The sequence below is a fragment of the Mirounga angustirostris genome, unplaced genomic scaffold (assembly GCF_029215605.1).
Source record: "Mirounga angustirostris isolate CCGP_5_RB_7025 unplaced genomic scaffold, mMirAng1.0.hap1 SCAF_6, whole genome shotgun sequence".
Taxonomy (NCBI): Eukaryota; Metazoa; Chordata; class Mammalia; order Carnivora; family Phocidae; genus Mirounga; species Mirounga angustirostris.
In genome coordinates this window covers 32,022,518-32,047,160 of record NW_026991714.1, presented here as the reverse complement: position 1 = coordinate 32,047,160, position 24,643 = coordinate 32,022,518, and the positions used below count along the sequence as shown (strand labels likewise).

General features: G+C 33.1%; 1 protein-coding gene across 4 annotated transcripts in view; it reads right to left on the bottom strand.

Annotated features, from left to right (window-relative positions):
- The window catches only part of DENND1B (DENN domain containing 1B), a 266,120-nt gene that overhangs the window by 128,809 nt on the left and 112,668 nt on the right, over window positions 1-24,643 (bottom strand). For 3 of the 4 annotated variants that reach the window (XM_064594053.1, XM_064594051.1, XM_064594049.1), the window contains 5 exons: window positions 23,830-23,899; window positions 12,389-12,469; window positions 9,281-9,340; window positions 8,013-8,066; window positions 5,481-5,591 (listed from right to left, as the gene is read on the bottom strand). In XM_064594053.1, the coding sequence (XP_064450123.1) occupies window positions 5,481-5,591; window positions 8,013-8,066; window positions 9,281-9,340; window positions 12,389-12,469; window positions 23,830-23,899 (376 nt within the window). The remainder of the gene's footprint in view (window positions 1-5,480; window positions 5,592-8,012; window positions 8,067-9,280; window positions 9,341-12,388; window positions 12,470-23,829; window positions 23,900-24,643) is intronic. The other variant, XM_064594050.1, reaches the window with a different exon arrangement.

The following is a 24,643-nucleotide window of genomic DNA, read 5'->3' as shown; positions in this document are numbered from 1 at the left end:
GACTGAGGAGGTAGGAGATACAGAACTTAGGTAGGGGAAGAAGATGAGACGTAGGGGCCAATCCCCAAATCAGCCCCATAGCAGGATAAGGGAATATAATCTAGGAAATTTCATCAGAAGAGAAAAACTTGCCTAAATGCAAAATGCAAAATGCAAAAAAAAAAAAAAAAAAAAAAAAATTGTACTGTGCAAAAACATAAATATAAAAGGTACATTTAAAAATAAACCAATTGCTCTCAATAGTTTTACCAAGGAAACAGAAACAATACATATATAATTTTTCCTATATTTAAAATTGAGAATCATGAACAGCACAAAATTCAGTCATTCCAGACAGGAAATACTACAGTAAACAAAAATCTTCCGAGGTTGTTTGCGTGGACATCAGAGGTAGTTGTAGGAACAAAACTCACAGAACCTAGTGACTGACAATATGCCCCTTAGATAATGACATAACTGTTATATTAAAAACTGGTTTTTAAATTAAAAGCCAATTGTTTACTTTTAGGTGACAAGTAGACTAAACCCTAAAGCAGAAATACGTGCTTGTTTCCGTGAAGAACAGAACGCCTATTGCCGCAAGAGTTGGAAGATATAAGCACCTCCAGTTCTCCTGCTTAGAAGTTTCCTCTGACTGCACACAAACCTTCAACAGAGTGTCACAGGACGACCGCAACAGTCCTATTTCCACACTCCAGTCACATTTACTGAGCACTGAATGAAAATAAAATGTTTAGAGGAGCGGTATACATGTCAAATAATACACTGGTAAGTAGAATTCTCATCTACAGTTTCAGCTGACATAATTGGTTGCTATGGGCTTTGGGAAGAATTAAAAATATCTAAAGATTGTTCCTAGAATCTCTCCCTGAAAGGTCTTGATAGCAATTTTTAACTGCACCACTCTGCTGCAGCTTTAAGAACACAAGGGGCACAAACACACTTCAATAGTCTTAACTAGGAAGTAGACCTGGGTAACCTTTGTTCTCTCACCAACTGTTCAATTCTTAATCTCCAAGAAGATTCTCTGTGCTTCAGGTTTCAGATTAAATGCTGATACAGGTGGCACCATAAGAGACAAATCAAGAATATGTAAAATCCAGATGGAGAGGTTAAAATCCTCTGGATTCCCCTTCAGTCTAAACCTATAAAATCTACATTTTAAGAGTGGATTTTCCAGAGACCACAAGATTTCTTTTTGCATATGCCCTTGATGGAATTAATGAGAGAAGGACAGAAAAGCATATGCTTAAATAAGCCTGGGGGCAACTATAACAAAGGATGAAATTACAGTTTATTAACACAATTCCAGCACTCATAGCGTATTGCTTGCTCTAAATATTCCAGAAAGAACATGCACTATACAATCCAATCTCTGTAACTAACGTGCTTATAGACTTTAAGAGGGTGTTATATACCAGCTAAATATTGGTCAAAATAGTAGCTAACATTTAGACATCTGCTTTAAAGAGAAGCATCTCTTCCACCTGCTTCTACAGGCCACAAAGATACACTCTAGTTAACATATTACTGACAGGATGATGAGAAAGCTCCTGTCAGACGCTGGCCAGCCGGGTGTTTGAGACAAAATGCACAGCCCCAGCTGACTAGTTAAAGAAAGTCTGGTGAGGTACAATTATAGAGGCATATGACAAGACTTCATGCCTGACTGATTTGAGAACCAATGACATGACTTTAAACAGCAATCTTCTCTACCTCTGGTCACAAAACAGCAATAAGTCAACTGATATACTCTTGTAATATCATGATTTATTCCTTTGCTTTGAATACATGAGACTTTGGTATGATGTTCTGCCAGTCTACCAGAGATTCACTTGGGGCTTAAACATCTAGGGCCTGCCTACAGCATGTATAAAATCAGTGTTCTTGTTCAGGATTACCAGGAACACTTCTTCTTTTTTTTTTTTAATTTTAAAGATTTTATTTTATTTTGACAGAGAGAGACTCAGCGAGAGAGGGAACACAAGCAGGGGAGTGGGAGAGGGAGAAGCAGGCCTCCCGCTGAGCAGGGAGCCCGATGTGGGGCTTGATCCCAGAACCCTGGGATCATGACCTGAGCCGAAGGCAGACACTTAACAAATGAGCCACCCAGGCGCCCCACCAGGAACACCTCTGTGTGAACTTGATAATGTATATATCAATAGAATAAACACTAAACTGTTTATGTCCCAATTCATTAAACTTAAATACAGAAAAATGTAATAATGGGTCCTAACAAAATACCACACTTCAGGGGGTGGGGTGGGATAAATAGGCAATGGGCATTTAAGGAGGGCACTTGTGATGAGCACTGAGTGTTGTATGTAAGTGACGAATCACTAAATTCTACACCTGAAACTAATATTACACTGTATATTAACTACCTGGAATTTACATAAAGACTTGAAAACAAACAAAACAAATAAAAAATACCACACTTTAATATGGAGGTAAACTCCTGAAAAATTTAAAAACATATCACTACCCTTGATAGTTCTACTAATGTATCTCGACTAATTTTTTTTTATTTTAAAGTTTATCTCTATAAATTACAAATTATAATTTTAACTACAAACAGTACCTAAGGAAAGGGACCTTTAAGCAATCTGATTCTCTACCAGTGTATCACCACTAAAACACCCAGCAAGCTATAAGGTTGACTACTATGATTCTAATAAAATATCGTGTTGAAGAGTAAATGCATACAAACAAAAACCATAATAAAATTATAAATGTAAAGGCACCTTAAGTTATATATGTTCTTCCAATAGTTAAAATTTTTGCTGTAGATTTAAAACATGGAAAATGAGTAAAATTTCTTGCATTAATACCAAATACAGTATAGTCTGCATGATATATAAAATAAGAATGTAAAAAGCTTAAAAGCAAGTCAATTCATTAACACTTAACTATTCCTTCCTTGGTTGTTTCAGAGATTTCACTAAATTCTTCCTAAAAAATAGCTTATTTCTAATTTATGTTATAGTACTGGTCTTTGACCTTAAATGTTACTATGTATGGAATTTACAGCAGATATATACATATACATGAATTTTTCAAGATAGATTCAAGTAAAACAGCTTCCCCCACATAAGAAGGGTAAGGAGATCCTGAAACCAAGCTTGAGTTATGTTTCTTTTATCAGTCCTACTGTCCCAGGGAATGAACCAAAACAAAGCTGTTAACTTAAAAGTGACATCACCATCAAGTTTTCATGAATTTTCATAAACAATTGGCAGAAGTTTACCTCAAACATAAAAAACAATTCCCTGAATAATACCAAGCCTTTATTAAAATTATTTTATTATTTAACTCAAATAAAATTAAAGAATAGTAGGCATGTTAATATTTACTCTAAACTGCAGATCTAGTTTTTTATAAAATTATAGCTAATAATCATTGAATCATGATTGAATGTTATGCAGATACAATTCTAAGCACATCGTATACATATGTATATTATACATGTGCATATATATACATATTTGTTTATATAGCTGTAGAGACAGAGACAGATCTCCTTAATCTTTACAACAACCCTATGAGATTAAGACTATATTACTCCCATTCTCCCAGTTTACATGGGAAGAAACTGAGTCAAAGAGAGGTTACCCAGCTATTAAGAGGTGTTTATAAATTGCAGCAAACACCAATATTTTACAATAGTCATATACTCAGATTTATTTCAAATGCTTTTGTAAATAGGGAAGCTTATACATTCATTCTCCATAGCTCACCGCTGCACTTTAATGAGATCTCTGCTCAATACTACCCTATTAAAGCAGCTTTCCATGACCACTCTACATAAATTGAAACCTGCCCCTCACAACTTTCACCCTGCATACACACTCATTTTATCACTTATCCCTTGGCACTCACCACCAGAAGACATAACAGCTATTTTTATTCATTCATTTCTTTCTTTGTTTCATCAGTTCAATATAAGCCAAGAGTGTTTGAACTTTGCTTTGCTTACTGCTGGATCCTTAATGCCTAGAAAGTGTGGAGCATATGGTAGGTTTCATGATAAGATTTAGTTCCTAGGCCTCTGAGACAGTTTTTACAATCTTTTTAATCTCCAGGACAATATCCATATAGAAATATTATTTATAATCTTGAAAAAATAATGTTTAAAAAATAAGGAGGAAGAGAATGGGGAGAAGAATGGTTTTACTTCAATGATAAATTAAAAATAGTAGGAAAGCAAATCTATAAAAAGTACCAAATGACTCAGATTGAATTTCTCAATATCATTTTAAGAAAATGCAAATTACCTGTGTCACTGACTTGTGCTTATTCTCTGATTATACTACATCATATGTTTAAATGCATAATGTGTTTTTCAATACATAAAATAATATATTTTCAGTATTTTTGGAAAAGTGGGCATATCAATATTATAATTCAAAATCTCAAAAGTGTATTTTTTTCAAATGTAGAGTAATGGAAATAACCCAGAATTAGAATCAGGACACCCAGTTTCACATTACCTGTCCCTAATTAGCTATTTGGCCCTGGGGTGGCCATTCAACCTGTCGAAACCTGTCGAAAAATATGCTTCTCATTGTTAAAGACTAAACAGATATCCCAGAGAACTCCTAAAACTGCTGCTAACATACTAAAACTTCATAGAATGAGGTTTTCATTTCTACTATGGGAGAACAAAACAAAAAATATGGTCTTATTCTTATCAATTAACCAAATTTGTAAGGAAGCAAATTTCATGCAACATTACATGTTTTTAATAAATATCTGTTTAAATTTATATTAAAATTTTTAAGTCAAAATATTAAAATTTTAATGCTTACAGTAGAAAAAAGTTAGGAAACCTAGCAAAATACTTTTGAATATTTTTCTATGACCCAAGAAAACTCTTATTCTCATTGCCTTTACCACAGTAATGAAGACCTTCCAAAAGAACATTTCAGCGAGTAGCATAAAACCTGTGATTAAAAAAAAGAATGCTACTTTGACTTTTAACTTATTATCAGCCTGAAGAGCTCCTCCAAATCAGAACTATTATAGAAGCTACTCCCAAACCACTACTTGGCAACAAAGATGAATCTACCTATTACCAGGTTAGGATAGCAGCTATTATCATGGCCCCTTGATTTCTTTCAAGTAGCTCCAATGGAAAAAGCCACAAGTGAATAATAAAGATCTCATAATAGCTCTTAAGAATTCTTTATATGGTAGAAGGCACTAAAATGAACTCTGGAGAGTTAAAAAGAAAAAAAAAAAAAAAAACTCTCATCTCCTGATAAGAAAAAATAATTAACCTGACTTAATGCATCTGAGAAGGCCTTCTATAAATCAGACTTTTGTACTTCAAGAGCAAGATTAAAACCATATATCAAAAAAGTATGTAGATATTGTCTCATAAGTACACATAGAACATTTCTAAGTCTGCGGAGGTTCGTGGGTCTTTTTGTGAAATGCTCAATACATTTTTCTTAAAAGGAGAAGTGTGAAGTACTTACAGTGCTTAATTTGCTAGAGGTAATAATGATGCGCCTCTCATGTAACATGCTGGCATACAGTTGCAGCATATTATTCACATCCACGGCAACAAAATATTCTGTAAGATTTCTCTGTACAAGTGAAAAGTAATTGTGTAAGTTAGAGCTCATGGTGATTACGAAGGAAAATATTTTATACATTTACCAACAAGTCTTAAAGTTCAAAGGATGTTATTATTAAAAATGGTATTCATTAAAATAATTAAATTTAATACTATTCTGCAGCTACAAAAAGCACATAACATTCTATTATTATTTGAAACATAATCCTACCCCAGTAAAATGTTTCTCAGAGGGTAATCAGAGGATCACACATTTTCCACTCTCCCTCCCCAAGTACTTATAAAAGAAGCTGATTTCCTGGGCCCCAACTATAGACTTGCTGAATTGTAAGCTTCAGAGTATGGCTCCAAGTTATCTGTTTTTAAAAAAAAAAAAAATTCCTGATAATTCTTATATACACTGAAATTTGAGAACTGCTGTTCCAGAAAATACATTTAGGTCTGTTTATATTTGCCAATCACTCAGTAGGTAACATCACTGTCTGATAGTATGTACTATGTACAAGGCACACAAAGGTTGAGATGGATTCATAAAGCAGATCTTTGGTCCTTTATTAAGGAAAACCTGTTTTTTATATCCCATGTCAGACCTATTCTATGCTCCTATAACCAAATACATTTTGGTGTTAGCCTAGTTAATTTCCTTGATTTAAGACTTTATATTATTTCCCCCACATAAGATCAAAATTGGCAGAAGCTACATTAACTTTGACTTTTAGAACTTCTCCTTATTTTTAACTTTCTGTACTCAAACTTAAGCATGCCAGAAAGTTACAAAGTAATGAAGAGACTGAATAAGATATGGTAATAAAATGAAACTGTAGTATTAAATAGACTATGACCTAGGAGGTAAAAACTTTTAGTTGGGCAAGAAACCAAGAAATCCAGTAAATAGTTTCTTTGGTTTCCAGAAGGCAGAAATTTTACCAGGACAAACTGGAAATGGCAGGGCATATAACAGAATCTGTAATATCAGTGAGTGATGCTGAATTTAGTAGGGAGAAATCCATGTGCTGTTTTCTGTATTTGAGGTCTACCTCACCTTCAAAGTCAGCTCTTCATACAGATTACTTTATGGCATTCAACCTTAGTATTTTCCCTGTAGTCTCAAAGAAAAATAATTTCTAGATGGAGAAATAATTCTCAACACAGAATGCTGTGTCGATAACCTATTTCAGGCCCACATTAAAAACAGCTTCATCTAGTCTTTTCACAGGAGTTATCTGGACTCACCTGTACTAAAAATACCACTAGACAGTCTTGGTTTGACATTGGAAAATATACAATTGTCTCCCCAGACTTCATTCACTCATAACCCATGTACTTTTGGAAACCAAACACTTAGGTTTGAAAACATTCTGGGAAGAACAAACAGTAGAGTTCTGAAAAAAAATAATAAATATTTCTGGAAATTTATTTTTTTTCCTGTTGATGTTTCATTAACTTTTTATTGAATTATTTCTACTGATTTATTGTATCTTTCCAAGAGAAATTGAAAAAAAGTATATAAGAGAAAATTTCCTTTTCATACAGCAACCAAAAGCCTATTTGTCACGTCCACTTTCCATGTAAATTTTTCTACAGAATATTAATTTATAATAGCTATTAAAACACTGAAACTATTTCTAGTATGGCTACAATTAGGACTCTAAATAAAATGCAAACTTTAGTAATTTTTATAATTTCTTGCAGTACCCCTCAAGCCCTACAAAATATATGTCACTTAAATTAAAATCAAGAAGTCAAGTACAGGACATTAAGATTTTCATACGGTTATACAAGTAATCTAAAATGCTACGGTCAGTTCACTTAAGTAACTATGTGTGTTCTATAGAATAGAACACAGTCACTCAAATTCCCTAAACATTGCCAGTATTTATCCCCTACCAAGTAGAGTCGTCTGAGATATTTCCTCTATCTGATCCAGGGGAGCTCAGGACCTACTATACATATATATATATATTGATCCTACTGAACTACCTCAAGTGGTAGAAACAGTTTTTCTCATAAAATTTTCCTTACCTACAACCAGATATTAAGAAGGGAATAAAGTAGCAGACACATCAAGAAGAAAAAGAGATATTCCTATTTCTTATTTCTAACAAAACAGGTAATTACAATGTATTCTATTTCTCTATACAGAAATCTTTAGGCATTGAGACCAAAATAAATAAAATTCATAATATGAGAAGCATTAAAAAATATAAAAAACAGGGGCGCCTGGGTGGCTCAGTCGTTAGGTGTCTGCCTTTGGCTCAGGTCATGATCCCAGGGTCCTGGGATCGAGCCCCACATCGGGCTCCCTGCTAGGCGGGAAGCCTGCTTCTCCCTCTCCCACTTCCCCTGCTTGTGTTCCCTCTCTTGCTATGTCTCTCTCTGTCAAATAAATAAATAAAATCTTTTAAAAAAATATAGAAAACAGAAAACTTACACTCTCAGGTATTGTTGGGAGTCCAGTTACATCTGGGGCAATGAAGTAGGAATGCTAATAAATAGAAATAAATCACATAAGCAGAATTAAAATTTGGTAGCAATATGTGTAATTTGGAAGAAAATGAGAAAAGATATATCAACTAAATTAATAAATGCCAAGGATTAACATTAGGTTTCTGAATTTGAGCGATTCTTAAATAACATGGCAGGTTTATATGATACTGAACAATAACTTTCTCAGACAAAGAGTTAAGTGTTGGTTAAAAATATTCAATTTTAAAACTGAAATAAGAATCCTAGAAAAAGTTTATTAAGACAAAAAAGTATATTACTGAAAAAAAATATATATATACATATAAACACATTTAGGGAGACTGGAAAATAATGAGGTTTGCTTACCCAAGAATATATCAAAATCTATTAAGATTCCCGAGTTTCTATAGTAAGTCACAACAAAATTCTCTGGTACATATCAGCTACTATATTATTTAGAAAGCAGCAACAGGACATAATTTTTAAATATTTAAAACTTTTTGAAAAATGTAATGATCTCAAAATATGACCCTCAGATACCCACTAAACAAACAGTAATTAGCTTCTATAATATTCAAAGCAATACAACGGTTCATAGATCTATTTACATAAAAAGTATATTGTGTATGTTTTCATGTGCCCATAATGTTCCCAAATTTTACCACCCAGAATCAGCACAACTAAATCACCAGAATTGTTTTATTTTCTGTTCATATTAATCTCCAAAATTATTTTCCTATCTTAATCACATAAGGACATATTTAATACTCTTATAATTGAAGACTGGAAAAGAAACATTCTAGCCAGTACTGGGCACAGTTAACTAGTCAGAACAGGGTAGTTAGTTCAGTCATAATGTAAAATTTTCCAGGGTAGAAGAACAATATGAGATAAATCACAAGGTCTCCTGAGACCTTGTGACAAAAAATGTGACAGAAATCTCATGTTGCGAATGCATGTTAACATTACTACTACTGCAATGGAGAATATGCATAGATTTGGTCTCTATTAGCTACTTTATTCGGAGGAGTTTTTAATTGTACTGAATTTCATAAAACTATGCTCTAAAAGATAGTATAAACAGAAAATATACTCCAAATGATTAATTTTCTTAAAAGAATCAAATTAACCATTTCCCAAAGGACTGGAATGAATCTTAAAAACAGAGTGAAAGAAGTAATCATTCTCTCAATTTAATAGTGATTTTTAGAAGCCAATGTCCTTTTAACTCACCGGTACTAGGAAGGGCTGATCTTTCAGAACTTGCTCACTGGCAATAAATATCTCTTGGTTCTTACAATATATGAGAGAAAAAATGAATATTTTACTTTCATGGGGGGAAGTTTACACAATTTGCTGTGTATTTGAGACAAACCCATGTAGCCACATTATCCACTGAAAGTAACATTAATTATAAATGCTATTTTAAATGCTGTTTTGCTAATTTTATGCTAGAAAAATCTCAAAGAAAGTATTTTCATTCTCAACAGAGAGTAGAAAATGCTGTGGATATTTAATGATTTTGAAATGTGCTTTCAAAATAAGCATTTACATTAAATATTAACTCTTTTATACAATCTCTGTGATATTCTCGTGGTTTCAATGTCAAGCCTTGAAAAATTCATGTGTTGGAGCATTCACAAAATATGATATTGTAAGAGAATACAGTAGTTTCCCAAGGCTTCTCACATTTTTCTATCGGAAACTGTGCAAACAAAATTTTCTTTCCACTTTGTGGGAGAACAAAAATTCCCAGGATGATCAGTCTTAATTGGGCATCATAAAACTAAAACCTCAACAAGTAGCTGAAGACAAGTGCTTTTGGATCCCAACTCTGCCAGTCTTGAACAGCACAGCACTTTAGTTAAAAGTTGTTGCTGAAATCATATGAAATTACTAAATGGATTTTACACAAATTTAAGACAATATTTTATCAACCAGCTGAATCTGCCAATTCTTTTGATACTGTGTTGAGAAAAGGTTTACAAGACTTGAAAGCTGCCATAGACATTGGCTCAAAAGCTTACAAGAAGGCTTAAATTATAGAAACAACTGTCACATGTAGAATAGAACGCAGTCACCCAAATTCCCTAAACAAGACTATTTCAGCTACGGTACAAAATAACTTGTCCATATGAAATAAAATTTCGATTCACTAACAACTAATATTAGGATAGCTTTTCATAGGCTATCTAGATATATCTATCATTTCACATAATTCCCCAACTTTCTCAAAAATGGACTCACTCAATTTCTCAAATGAAGAAAAAGAATCATCAAAAGATACTTTTTTGCTTAATATCACACATTTAGTGACTGTGACTTAAACCAGTATTTTCTATTCTTATATATTAAGAGGTCTAATAGTTATTGATTTATGATTCTTATTAATAAAGGTGAAGTGTTTCAATATCCAGTACTTTTGAAATGTATTTTTGTAAGATATTTATTTACTCCAGAACAAATGGTACTCCAATTTAAAGCCAGCATACTTTTAAAAATCTCTCATTAATGCTCTAGAATAGCTACCTCTATTATCTTAGCACCTATATTTCCTTCACCCTTTAACAAAGGGTTAGAGTCATCTTATATATACAACTCCTTCAAAGAATGACACTTATTTTTGATAATCTGGAGCTTTTCTTTGTTCTTAATATTTTTCCTTTGCCTTTCTCCTTCATTCCACTAACCATTAACCTGGCATTCCTTTGGGTTTCTCCTTAACTGTTCCTTCTTCTAATTCTTTCACTGGATCTGCTTTCTTCTTCTATACAGTTTATTTGGGCAATTAGATGTTGGCCTCTGCTTTATTCTCTCTATATTCTGTCCTTTAAATAGCTCAAGTATTCCTACAACTATTTCTGCAGATGACTACTAGATCTGGGTTAAAAATTCCAGGTTATCCTTAGCTTTCCAGTCTACAATCTCCAAATGACTATTAAATATTTCCACTTTGGCAGTGTGTAACAAAAGAGGGTGCAGACATAAAGGTGCGGAGATCACGGACAAAAGAACATTTATGCTGTTAATGACACAGGAAAGTTTCACAAAGCTGGGAAGTGAGCTAGTTCTAGACTAAAGATGGATTGAATACAAAGAGGCTTTAGTAAAAAAGGAAGGTGTACAAGTGAGAAAGCACGATGTTCATTCAAGAAGATGAACAGAACAATGTGACCAGAGTAGGAAATCAATTAAGGAGAAAAAAAGTGAGACATTAAAATGAAAAGGTAGACTGAAGCTAAGTAGTGTGTGGTCATGAAAGCCTGGTGGAAAGTCTGGACAAATTTTACAGAAAATGGGGAGCTTTTAGGTTTCAGCAAGAAACTTTACATAGTTTAAGGAAGTTTAATCTGACAGACGTTTGTAAAAGGATTAGAAAGAGAGACTCTAAAGTAAGAACTATTTAAAGTGCTAGGCATCTGAACCAGGTTGCTGACACTAAAAATAGAAAGAACAGAATAACGTCAGAGAAGACTATTAAGCAAAATTACAGGAAAAATTTAGGCAAGAAGAAAGTTATTACCAAACAAAGAATATAATGAAAATAACAATTTCTTTATTGGGCAAAAAAGCAAAAGACCTATGAATACGATTACATACACTTCAATTTACTTTTTCTTTCAATTTCTCTTGCATCATTATATATATATTTTTCCTTATAAATTGTACCATTTACCATTATATTGGAAGAACTAAAATGAATATAAATAAATTTTAACATTTTTTTGGTATGCTGAATATTAATGAAAATATCCACATTTGTGATCATTAACTTTGAACATTTACAGAATGTCCCAAATTACTAATGTGCTCATTAAAAGTTTCAGCAGTAAGTAATCTACACCACCACAGGCTTACTGTTTGACAAACTTCAATCATATTTTCAGTGTTTGGTGTTTATAAGAGAGGATGGATTGCAGGGCGGAAAAAGGAAAATTTTCACTCACAATTTTTATCATATGGTTAGTTATATGCTATACTTTCAATTCTTATTTATGTACTGTTTTCATTTTATGAGGGGTATTGTGTGTGTGCACGTGTGTGTGTATTTCCTTATTATGGATAGAGTTCACCACCTGAAAATCAATATTCCTCACAAAATATTCTCATATATTTGGTTACTTCTAGTGTAAAATAAAAAAATCTGTGATATAAGAACTACAAAAATATACATCTAATACATGTTATGATAGTTGAAGCATCGCAAAAAGTCCCAATATCATTATACCCTAATGTTCTTACGAGCACGGACGTTTCCCTGGTGGCAGTTTCTTGAAGGTGCATGTGTTCTTAAATGAGAAAGTGCTATGACAAAACATCAATTAAAAGCTGAATACTTACCACACTCAAACTGACAGGAGTGTTTGCCTTTGGTACTGGGTGGCTATAGAGTGATTTGAGAGTTTCATTCAAATCATTTTCCTAGAGTAAAATTAAAAAGTACATTTTATAAATGAATTATATACTAAGCATTATAATTAAAACTACTTGATAAATCATGCACTGTGCCTTTTCATATTAGACATGTTTTACACAACTGCTTTCCACAAGAATGTTTCAAATAACTGAAATTAAAATATTTAAATTTAATAAATATGGAAAAGATAATCAAGTATCTTTATCCAGAAAGCATAATAGAAATATTTCTATTTAGTTTAAATCTGTATTTGGCAAAACTTCATAACTATAAAATACACTGATGCTATCTATAGAGGAAATCACTTAAATCATTAAATCCAAGAACAATGGGATTGAATAAAATAACAATACAACTTTTTATCAGATCACTGAATGCGTCCATTTTCCATTTTAATTTTAAAATCTTAAACCTAATTTTTAAGGAATAGATACAATTTAGTATGATCACTGTACTAAGATACAATGTACAGGTTATTCTAAATAGTTCTTTTCTAAACAGCTTTCAGTCACTACTTGACCCACAATAAATGGGATTAAATAAAATATATAACACATCCACTTCCTAGGATACGTATAATAATAATGTACCTTGATATGCACACCACTTTTTCTAAATTATGCATATAAGCCCAGTAATAAATATATGAAGGTAGCTTTTTATATACATGATTTTTATATTCTCTTAAAATGTTTAGGTGGGGACAGTATATCAAAAGAAATGGCAATTGCTCAATAAAGGTAATAATTAATTTTAAGGAATTTGGATAGGAGACACATAACTTCACACAATTTTGTCTTACAAATTAACTAACAGACCTTAATAATTCCAATTTCTATAAGTGTCTGCGAAGTGTGCACTCAAAACTGGTTATTTGGAATTCTCTTTAGATTGACTTAAAAGAAAAGACTATAGATTTTATCTCTTGACCATTTAAGCAATGAAATATAGCCACAGAATATTCTGGATGATATTAATGCTCTGTCTATACAAAATTCCTACGGCTACATAAGGTTTCTTAAAGTCTGGCTTTTAAAATTTCTTTATACTTGCCTGATGTTGATCAGGTAAGGATAACATCAATTATAAAATCTAAATACCAATCTATATAGCCTGTGGCACTGGATTAAAAATAAAAAGAAAAAGTATTACAATTATAGATTTACTTCTGGTTATTTAATTAATACTGTGAACCTACAATATATTTTCCTCTAATTAGGAACATAAATGTAGTCTCTCTTATTCCCTTTTCAGAAAACTAAAATTATAAGGATTTGCTCACAGTATTTTCTTTTATATATCCCAGCATTATTGATGGTCTCAGAGAAAATGACATATTATAGATATATAAGCATTAATTTAACAATAAGAGTTTCTAAAAGTAAAGTATTCAAAATTTGGATGACTAATAGAATTAAGGCTAGTTCCACATGTGTACTCACAAAAACAAAGAACAAGAAATAATCACAAAGTAGAATTCTGGTTTTAAGTTCCCATTGCTATAATTAAATACTTTTATTTCCAGTTATTTTCCTAGGAAAATGACTGTATAGCTTCAACATAAAATTGTTCAAGTGTAAAATGACCTAATGAATACTTCACAGAATTAAGTACATCAAGTGTAGAGGGGGAAATATTTACACAAACACGCCCAAAAACACCTGAACTTTTGAAAAACACCAAAACCTTGATATTATAATAATAAAATTTGATTGTCAAATTAGGAGATTGCTCATAAGAAGTGTAAAAGGAGTATCTTAATTCAATAATAATACATTTAAATTCTATTTAATAAAAAGTATCTGGAGTAGTATGTGTGCTGAATTCAGGTTTTGTTTTGTTTTTTAAAGATATTTACTTTGAATCTCGAAAGATGAGTGTTCTATCAGTAATCATGAGTGAGTGACATAATCTTGAAAGACAACTATGTAGGGTTATGTTCTGGAAAATTTGAGTGGTTCAAAATAATTGGATAGTACATTATGTGTAGGAAAGAAGCAGCAGATTAGCCAGGAAAGAATATCAGAAACCAGATCATGGAGCTTCTTATATGTCAGGCTGCATACAACTTTAGATTTTATTCTAAGAGAAGAAAAGGAAGCTATGAGAGGACTGTAAGCAGTGGAATGACATAATCAGGTTTCAGAAAGAACATTCTTAAAGATCAAAATATAGTGGTACTTATAGCTATGAGTATGTATGAAATGCCCATAAATGTATAGAAAGAAGAGAAAACTAAGAATATAAAATAAGAACATCAAAGTTTTAGGTATAGATAGGAGAAAAGATCACAGAAAGATTTAGTATACAGCTAGAAACAAAGAAAAAACAATGTCAGGCCAATCCAGAAAAATACAATCTCAAGAGTAATAAAGTATCAAATGAAAAAAATTTTTTTAAGAATTTATTTATTTATTTTAGAGAGAGAGAACATGTGCAAGCAGGGGGAGTGGCAAAGGGGAAGGAGAGGGAGGAGGGGAAAGAATCTCAAGCACATTCCTCACTGAGCATGAAGTCCAACATGGGGCTCAATCTCAAGACCCGGAGATCATGACCTAAGCTGAAACCATGAGTCAACACTTAACCAACTGAGCCACCCAGGTGCACCTTGAATGAGAATTTAAAAAGATAACAAAAGGATGGAAAATATACCCTGTACTTAAAAATTAGAAAATCACAGGTAATCATTAAAATTTTTTTAGAAACTTTTATTTGAATTAAATTATATCAAATAGCACAGCTCATATCTTAGTAAATTAGTTCTTGTAAAAAACATCAAACGATAATTAAGGGGAAAATTTTACAAATATCATCCTAGAGAAGTTGATTAATTCAAAAGCACACTTCAGCATTTTCATTTTTATTTTTAAGAAAAAAAAAGATAAAGACCTAAATGTAAGAGCTAAAACTAAAATTCTTAGAAGAAAACATATGGGAAAAGCATCATGACATTGAATTTGTAACTTCTTGACATTACACTGAAAGCATAAGCAACAAAAGAAAAAATACATAAGTGGACTTCATGAAAATTAGAAACTTTTGTGGATCAAAGGACACAATCAACAAAGTAAAAAGGCAACCTATGGAATTGAAGAAAATATCTACAAATCATATATCTAATAAGGGATTAATATCTGAATATATAAAGAACTCCTGCTACTCAATAACAAAACATGCTTAAAAATGGGCAAAGAACTTGAACAGGTATTTTTCCAGATAAGAAAATTAAATGACCAATAAGCACATGGATACACTCTATATCACAATTCATTAAAGAAATACACATCAAAACCACAGTGATATACCACTTCATACCCATTAGAATGGCTATAATAAAAACAAAACAAGGAGGCATTTCAAGAGGGCAGAATAAGTCCTGATTTCACCTCCTCCTATGGACACAGCAAATCTACAGCTACATATGAAATAATTCCCTCAGAAAAATACCTGAAAACTAGCTAAATAGCTCCTGCACAACAAAGTATAAAAGAACCACATTGAGAAATGTAGAAGAGAGAGAGATTTGGTCTCATCCAAAATCCCATCCACCATGTGGTGACCAACAATCAGGAGGGATCTCAAGGAGTTTCTCCCTGATAAGCAAGGGGCTTGTGACACAAACCAGGCACCTCAACTCTTCAGACCTGCACCAGAGAGATGAGCTCCCCAAATGTCTGGATTTGAAAACCAACAGGGCTTCCATCAAGGAGAACAAAGAGTTGTAGGGAATAGAGCTTCTACTCTACTCTTAAAGAACTCATGCAGACCCACCTGCCTCAGGACCAAGCACAAAAGCAGGAGTATGAAGAGCACATGGACCTACATTAAGGAGATTCATTGCTAATCTTAAAGTATCTGCCAGAGGAGGAGGAGTTTATTTAAACCCTCTCCAGATTAGAGGTGCTGGTGGGTGTCATTTCTGCTTTCTCCCTCTACCTTTCTAGTGGTGGGGACATCCTGGCCCTGTACCATCCCTGCAGCCCCACCAGAGCAGGAATTCACAGCCTACACAGGGGATGCCCCTTGAACACCTGGCTCTGGTGGCCAGGGAGAATTATGTTTCTGGGCCCCACAGGTCTGAAATAATAGAAGAGAAAGTTATTGGCAGGCTACCACGCCCAGGGCACTACAAACAGCAGAAGGAAACACAGTCTTCCTATTTACTTATCCTGGAGCTTCTATTGAGGGGCACACTTTAGGATTACCACATATCTAGAGGCTATCAATGTACTCTCAGTGAACATAGGCCAGGGGATATCATCTTTGCACTCTTCCTTGGCTTTGCTGCAGCTCACAGTACCTCCCTGAAAGAAGTTCATACACTTGTGTGAAGCCACACTCTTTGCCACTGTCACTGAGAGTATGCCTCCAGACTGTTCTGAAGATCAGCAGTCTTTCTGACTACTGTCCTGCAAAACTATTCACATACCTTTAAAGCTGCTGCCTGGAACTAGGGGCTGATAGATCCCTCCCTCTGGAACATTCAGAGAATGTGGCACTATCTCAACAACTAGGAGTTATCAATAATAAATCAGGCTGCTTAGACAATCACAAAGGTTCGAGAGACAACTAAGAGCTAGGGAAGGGTTGTATGATAAGGTTCATCCACACAAGGTCATTCTTTCAAGAATGAGAGAGATAGCTATTTCATCTAATGCACAGAATAGAAAGCCAACCAAAATGAGGAAACAGAAATTTATATTCCAAATGAAAGAACAAGATAAAGCTCCAGAAAAAAAAAAACCTACAAGAAGTGGAAATGAGTAATTTACCTGATAAAGAGCTCAAAGTAATGGTTACTCACTGAAATTAGGAGAGCAGTGGATGAACACAGCAAGAATTTCAAAAAGAGAAAATATAAGAAAGTACCAAAGAGAAGTTACAGAACAATAACTAAACTGAAAAATACACTAGAGAGGTTCAACAGCAGACCATAATCAGTGATCTGGAAGACAGGGCAGTGGAACTCACCCAAACAAATCAGCAAAACGAAAAAAATAATTTTAAAAAGTAAAGATAGCTTAAAGGACCTGTGGACAATATCAAGCAGAATAACATCTATATTATAGGGGACAGAAAACTTATTTGAAACTTATTTGAAAAAATAATAGCTGAAAAAATAATAGCTGAAAACATCCTTAACCTGGGAAAGAAAACAGATATCCAGACCCAGGAAGCCCAGAGACTTCCAAACAAGATGAACCTAAAAAGATGCATACCAAGAAACATAATTAAAATATCAAAATTTAGAGAATCTGAAAAGCAGCAAGAGAAAAACAACTTGTTACAAAGGAACCCCCATAATGCTATCAGCAGATTTCTCAGCAGAAACTTTGCAGGCCAGAAGAAAATGGCATGACACATTCAAAGTGCTGGGGAAAAACAAACTTCCAACCAAGAACACTTTACCTGGCAAGGTTTTCACTCAAGTTAGAAGTAGAGATAAAGAGCTTTCCAGACAAACAAAAGCTAAAGGAATTCAACACCACTAACCTGGCCCTACAAAAAATATTAAAGAGATTTCTCTAAGCTGAAAAGAAAGGGTATAATTATTAAGAAAACGGATGACAGTAAAAATCTCATTGGTAAATACATTGTAAAGGTAGTAGATTAAACACTTATAAAACTAGTATGAAGATTAAAAGGCAACAGTAGTGAAAATAACTATAACCACAATAATTAGTTAAGGGATATATAAAATAAAAAGATTTAAAATTGACATCAAAAGCATAAAATATAGGGGCACCAGGGTGGCTCAGTTGGCTAAATGTCTGACTCTTGATTTTGGCTCAGGTCATAATCTCAGAGTCAAGAGATCAAGCCCTGCGTCAGGCTTCATGTGCACTGAGTGTGGAGCCTGCTTACGATTCTCTTTCTCTCTGCCCCTCCCCAAATGCAGTCTCTCTCACTAAAAAAATTAAAATAAAAACTAAAACATGTTTTTATGGGGAGGCAGGTAAAAATTTAGTTTTAAAATGCATTCAAACTTAAGTTGCTATCAACTTAAAATACATATATGTATATAAGCTGTTATATGTAAGCCTCATTGTAACCACAAAGCAAAACCCTATAGTAGATTCACAAAAGAAAATGAAAAAGGAATCGAAGTATACAGCAATATAAATCCATCAAATCAACAAGGAAGAAAGCAAGAGAAGACCAAAACAGAGAAGAACTACAGAACAGCCAGAAAACAAACAAAATGGCAATAATTACATAAGTACATATAATTACTTTAAATGTAAATGGAATAAATTCTCCAATCAAGAAGTACAAAGTGGCTAAATAATTAAAGAAAAAAAAAACTAGGCCTATCTGTATGCTGCCTACAAGAGACTCACATCATATGTAATAACACACACAGACTGGAAGTGAAGGAATGGAAAAAGATATTTCGTGAAAAAAGGAAACCAAAAGAAAGTGCGGTAGCTATACTTAGACAAAATAGGCTTTGAAACAAAGAATGTAATAAAAGACAAAGATGGGCATTACATAATGACAAAGGGGTCAATCCAGCAAGAAGATATAACATTTGGGTTTTTTGTTGTTGTTGTTGTTTTTTAAAGATTTTATTTATTTATTTGACAGAGAGAGACACAGCGAGAGAGGGAACACAAGCAGGGGGAGCGGGAGAGGGAGAAGCAGGGGGAGCGGGAGAGGGAGAAGCAGGGGGAGCGGGAGAGGGAGAAGCAGGCTTGCCGCTGAGCAGAGAGCCCGATGCGGGGCTCGATCCCAGGACTCTGGGATCATGACCTGAGCCGAAGGCAGACGCTTAACGACCGAGCCACCCAGGTGCCCCAAGATATAACATTTGTAAAGAGAGAAATGACAGCAGTACAATAATAGCAGGAGACATTAATACCCCAGTTACATCAAAGAATAGATCAGCCAAACAGGAAATCAATAAGGAAACACTGGCCTTAAGAGACACATTAGATCAGATGGGATATATATATATATATATATATATATAAAGAACATTACATCCCCAAACAGCAGAATACACATTCTTTTCAAGTGTACATGAAACAATCTCCAGGATATTTCATATGTTAGACTACAAAACACGTCTCAATATATTCAAGAAAACCACATCAAACATCTATTCCAACCAAAATGGTACAAAACTAGATGTCAATTAAAGAAGAAAACTGGAAAAATCACAAATATATGGAGATTAAACAACATACTACTGAACGACCAATGGTTCAATGAAGAAATAAAAAAAAGAAATTAAAAAAATACCTTGAAACAAATGAAAATACAACACACCAAAATCTACAGGATGTAGCAAAATAGTTTTAAAGTTTATAGTGATATAAACCTACCGCATGAAATATGAAATATATCGGGTATACAAACTAACTTTGCACCTAAAAAAACCTAAGAAAACAACAAATGAAGCCCCAAATTAGTAGAAGGGAGGAAATAATAAACATCAGAGCACATATAAATGAAATAGGGACTAAAAAAGTGATAGAAAAGATCAGTGAAACTAAGAGTTGGTTCTTTAAAAATAGAAACAAAATTGACAAACTTTAGCTAGACTTACAAGGAAAAAAAGAAAGCGTTCTCAAATAAATAAAATCAAAAATAAAAGAAGATACAACTCACACCAAAGGAATATATAAATGATCATAAGAGATTACTTAAAACAATTTTATGCCAACAAATTCAACAACTTAGAAGGAATTGATAAATTCCTATAAATTTACAGTCTTCCAAGACCGAATCATGAAGAAATAGAAAATCTAAATAGACTGATTACTAGTAAGAAGACTGAATGAGTAATCAAAAACTCCAACAAACAAAAGTCCAAGACCAGATGGTTACTCATGTGAATTATACCAAACATTCAAAGAAGATTTAATATCAACCCTCCTTGAACTCTCCAAATAACTAAAAAGGAGGGAATGCTCCCAAACTCATTTTATGAGGTCAATATTACCCTGATACCAACACCAAGCAAAAACAACACAAAAAAGAAAATTACAAGCCAATATCCCTGATAAACAGAGATGCAAAAATCCTCAACAAAATATAAGCAAATCAAATTCAACAGTACATTAAGAGGATGATCCACCATAATCATTTGGGATTTATTCTAGGGATGCAAGGATGGTTTAACATCCGCAAATCAATCAATGTGATATACCACATTGACAAAATGAAAGATAAAAATCATATGATCATCTCAATAGATGCAGAAAAAGCATCTGACAAAATTCAACATCCATTTATGACAAAAACTTTCAACAAAGTGGGTATAGACAGAATGTACCTCAATATAATGAAGGCCATATATGACAAGTCCACAGCTAATATCATACTCAACAGTAAAAAGATGAAAGTTTTCCTTTAAGATCAGGACTAAGACAAGTATGCCCACTCTCACCACTTTTATTCAAAATAGTATTCAAAGTACTAGCTAGAACAAGTAGGCAGGAAAAAGAAATGAGACATTCAAGATGGAAAGGAAGAAGTAAAACTGTCACTATTTGTAGATGACATGATTTTCTATATAGAGAGAAAACCCTATAGATACCACCAAAAAAAAAAAAACCTGTTAGAACTAATAAACAAATTTAGCAAAGTTGCAGGATACATAATCAATATATAAAAATATGTCGTGTTTCTATACCAACAGTGAACTATCAGAAAGAGAAATCAAGAAAACAATCCCATTTATAATTGCATCAAAAGAATAAAATACCTAGGAAAAATTTTAACCAAGGAGGTATAAGACCTATACATTAAAAACTATAAGACACTGATGAAAGAAATTGAAGAAGACACTATAAGTGGAAAGATAATCTGGTCTTGTGGATTAAAAGAACACGTTAAAATATCCATTCTACCCATTTTATCTACAGATTCAATATAGTCCCTATCAATGTTCTAATGTCATTTTTTACAGAATTAGAACAAATAATTCAAAAATTTGTATGGAACACAAAAGATCCCATATAGCCAAAGGAATCTTGAGAAAGAACAACAAAGCTAAAGGCATCATGCTCCTGATTTCAAACTATATTACCAAGATACAGTAATCAAAACAGTATGCTACTGGCAAAAAAAAACAGACAAAAATCAATGGGAAGAACAGAGAGCCACACATACATGTTCATTAATTTATCACAAAGGAGGCAAGAATATGGAAAAAGGACATTCTCTTTAATAAATGGTGTTGGGAAAACTGGACAGTCATATGCAAAAGAATGAAACTAGACCACTATCTTGTACCACACATAAAAATGAACTCAAAATTGGTTAAAGACATGAATATAAGAGCAGAAACTATAAAACTCCTAAAAGAAAACATATGCAGTAAGCTCCTTGACATGGGTCTTGGAGATAATTTTTGGAACTGACTTCAGAGTCAATGGCAACAAAAGCAAAAAAAAGAAAAGAAAAAAGAAAGTCAGAAAATGAGACTACATCAAACTAAAAAGCACAGTAAAAGAAACCATCAACAAAATTAAAAGGTAATATACTGAATAGAAGATACTTGCAAATCATGCATCCAATAAGGGTTTAATATCCAAAATACATAAAGAACTCATACAACTCAATAACAAAAAAATAAACAATGATTTAAAAATGGGCTGAAGATGTGAATAGACATCTTTCCAAAGAACACATACAAATCGCCAATAGGTACATGAAAAGATGCTCAACATCACTAATCATTAGGGAAATGCAAATCAAAAGCACAATGAGTTATCACCTTACACCTGTCATAATGGTTACTGCAAAAAGGACAAGAAATAACAAGTATAGGCAAGGATGAGAAAAGGATGTGTACCCTTGTGCACTACGGCTAAAAATGTAAACTGGTGCAGCCACTACAGAAAACCGTTTGGAGGTTCCTCAAAAAACCAAAACTAGGACTGCTATGTGATCCAGCAACTCCATCTCTGGATATCTATCTGAAGAACAAAAGAACACTAGTTTGAAAATATACATGCACCTCTATGTCCAGTGAGGCATGATTTACAATAGCCAAGACATGGAAACAACTTAAGTGTCCATCAATGGATGAATGGATAAAGAGGTAGTGTATATACACACACACACACCCACACACACACAGTGGAATACTATTCAGCCATTAAAAATGAACAAAATCTCTCCATTTGTGACAACATAATTGAACCCTGAGGGCACTTATGCTAAGTGAAATAAGTCAGAGCAAGACAAACACCATATGATTTGACTTACATGTGGAATCTAAAAAACAAAGCAAACAGACAAAATAAAACAAAACAAAGTAAAACTCATAGATACAGAGAACAGATTAGATTGATGGTTGTTGGAGTGGAAAAAGTTGGGGGATGGGTGAAATGGGTGAAGGCATCAAGAGGTACAAACTTCCACTTAGAACATAAATAAGTGAAGGGCATATAATGTACAGCATGGTGACTATAGTCAATAATATTGTTGCAAATTTGAAAGATACTAAGAAAGTAAATCTTAAAAGTTCCCATTTCACACACACACAAAATCTGTAACTTTGTATAGCGGGTAATGACAGATGCTAACTAGAGTTACTGTAATAATATTCCACAATGTACACAAATGTCAAATTATTATGCTGTACACCTGAAATTAATATACTGTATGTAAATAATACTTCAATAAAACAAAAACAAAACAGAAAATAGCAGGTGTTGGGGAGGATGTAGGGAAATTGGAACCTTGTGTGTTGCTGCTGGGAAAGTAAAATGGTGACACCATGTGAAAAATATTATGGCAGTCCTTCAAAAAATTAAACATAGAATTACCATATTATTCAGCAATTCCACTTCTGGGTATATACTCAAAAGAACTGAATACAGAGACTCAAACAGATATTTGTACCCCCATGTTCCTAACAGCACTGTCCACAACAGCCAAAAGGTAGAAGCAGCCCAATTGCTCATCTATAGATGAACAGATCAATAAAATGTGGTGAGCACATATAATGAAATTTTATTCAGCCTTAAAAAAGAAAGAAATTCTAACACCTGCTACAACATGGATGAACCCTGAAAATGTGCTAAGGGAAATAAGCTAGACACAGAAGAACAAGTATTATATGATTCTACTTACATGAGGTACACAGTCAAATTCATGCAGGCCAAAAATACAATGATTGCTGCCAGGGACTCAGGGGAGGAGAAAGGAAAGTTGTTCAGTGGGGCACAGAGTTTCAATTTGGGAAGACAGAAAAGTTCTAGAGATGATCATGCTGATGGTGGCACAGAACAATGTGAATATGCTTAATGACACAGAGCTGTACACTTCAGGATAGTTAAAATGGTAAACTTTATGTTATGTGTATTTTACAACATTAGAAAAAATTGGGGAAAAAAACATAGCTTACCAGTTCCTTAGCCAAGTAATCTGCCAGAGTATTAAGAAGCTTGTAATACACTTCAAACCATGGCAGGTAACTGTAAAAAACAAAACAACAATAACAAAAAACCTTTTAAAAATGTATATGTATATATTATTTAGAGTCAAGAAAAGATGACAAACATTAAATCTGTATTATTTCAAACTTAATCCTGGATGGCAGAGAAGAACTATACCCATGTTCTCCTTACTGTTACAGTAAAATTTTACATATTATTTATTACTAGCTTTCACAACATAATGATCACCCAAAGTTCTATTATAAAAGTTATGCACTACACACTTCTGTTTTGTCTGCAGTAAAATTATTCAATCCTATATCATGGTATGCATGGTATTAATGTACCAAAAGCACTCATAGAATAAAAGCTAACCACTGTAATAAAATATAACACAAAATAAAAACTAATTTTAAAAAGCTTTCAAAATAAAGATACAATCTTGTTATTAATGATTACTGAAGTGAGTATATAATACAATAGAATTATGTGCCTAATTATTCAATTATTTTGAAACTGATGTTCAAGTAGGATGATAAATTTCAAAGTAAACATCAATATAAATAACAGAAAGCCTATTTTAAATATTGTAAAAATATATATAACTGAAAATTCATTTTGATTTATTTTACTAGATACAAATACAACTAATTTTTATGAAAGCAAAATACTAAGTCTAAAATTCAATTATACCCAAAAAATCCATACTCTTTATTAACAAATTAAGATATCAGTATATTTAAAATCTATCCAAAGGTTTAATTGTTTATTAAAATGTATGCT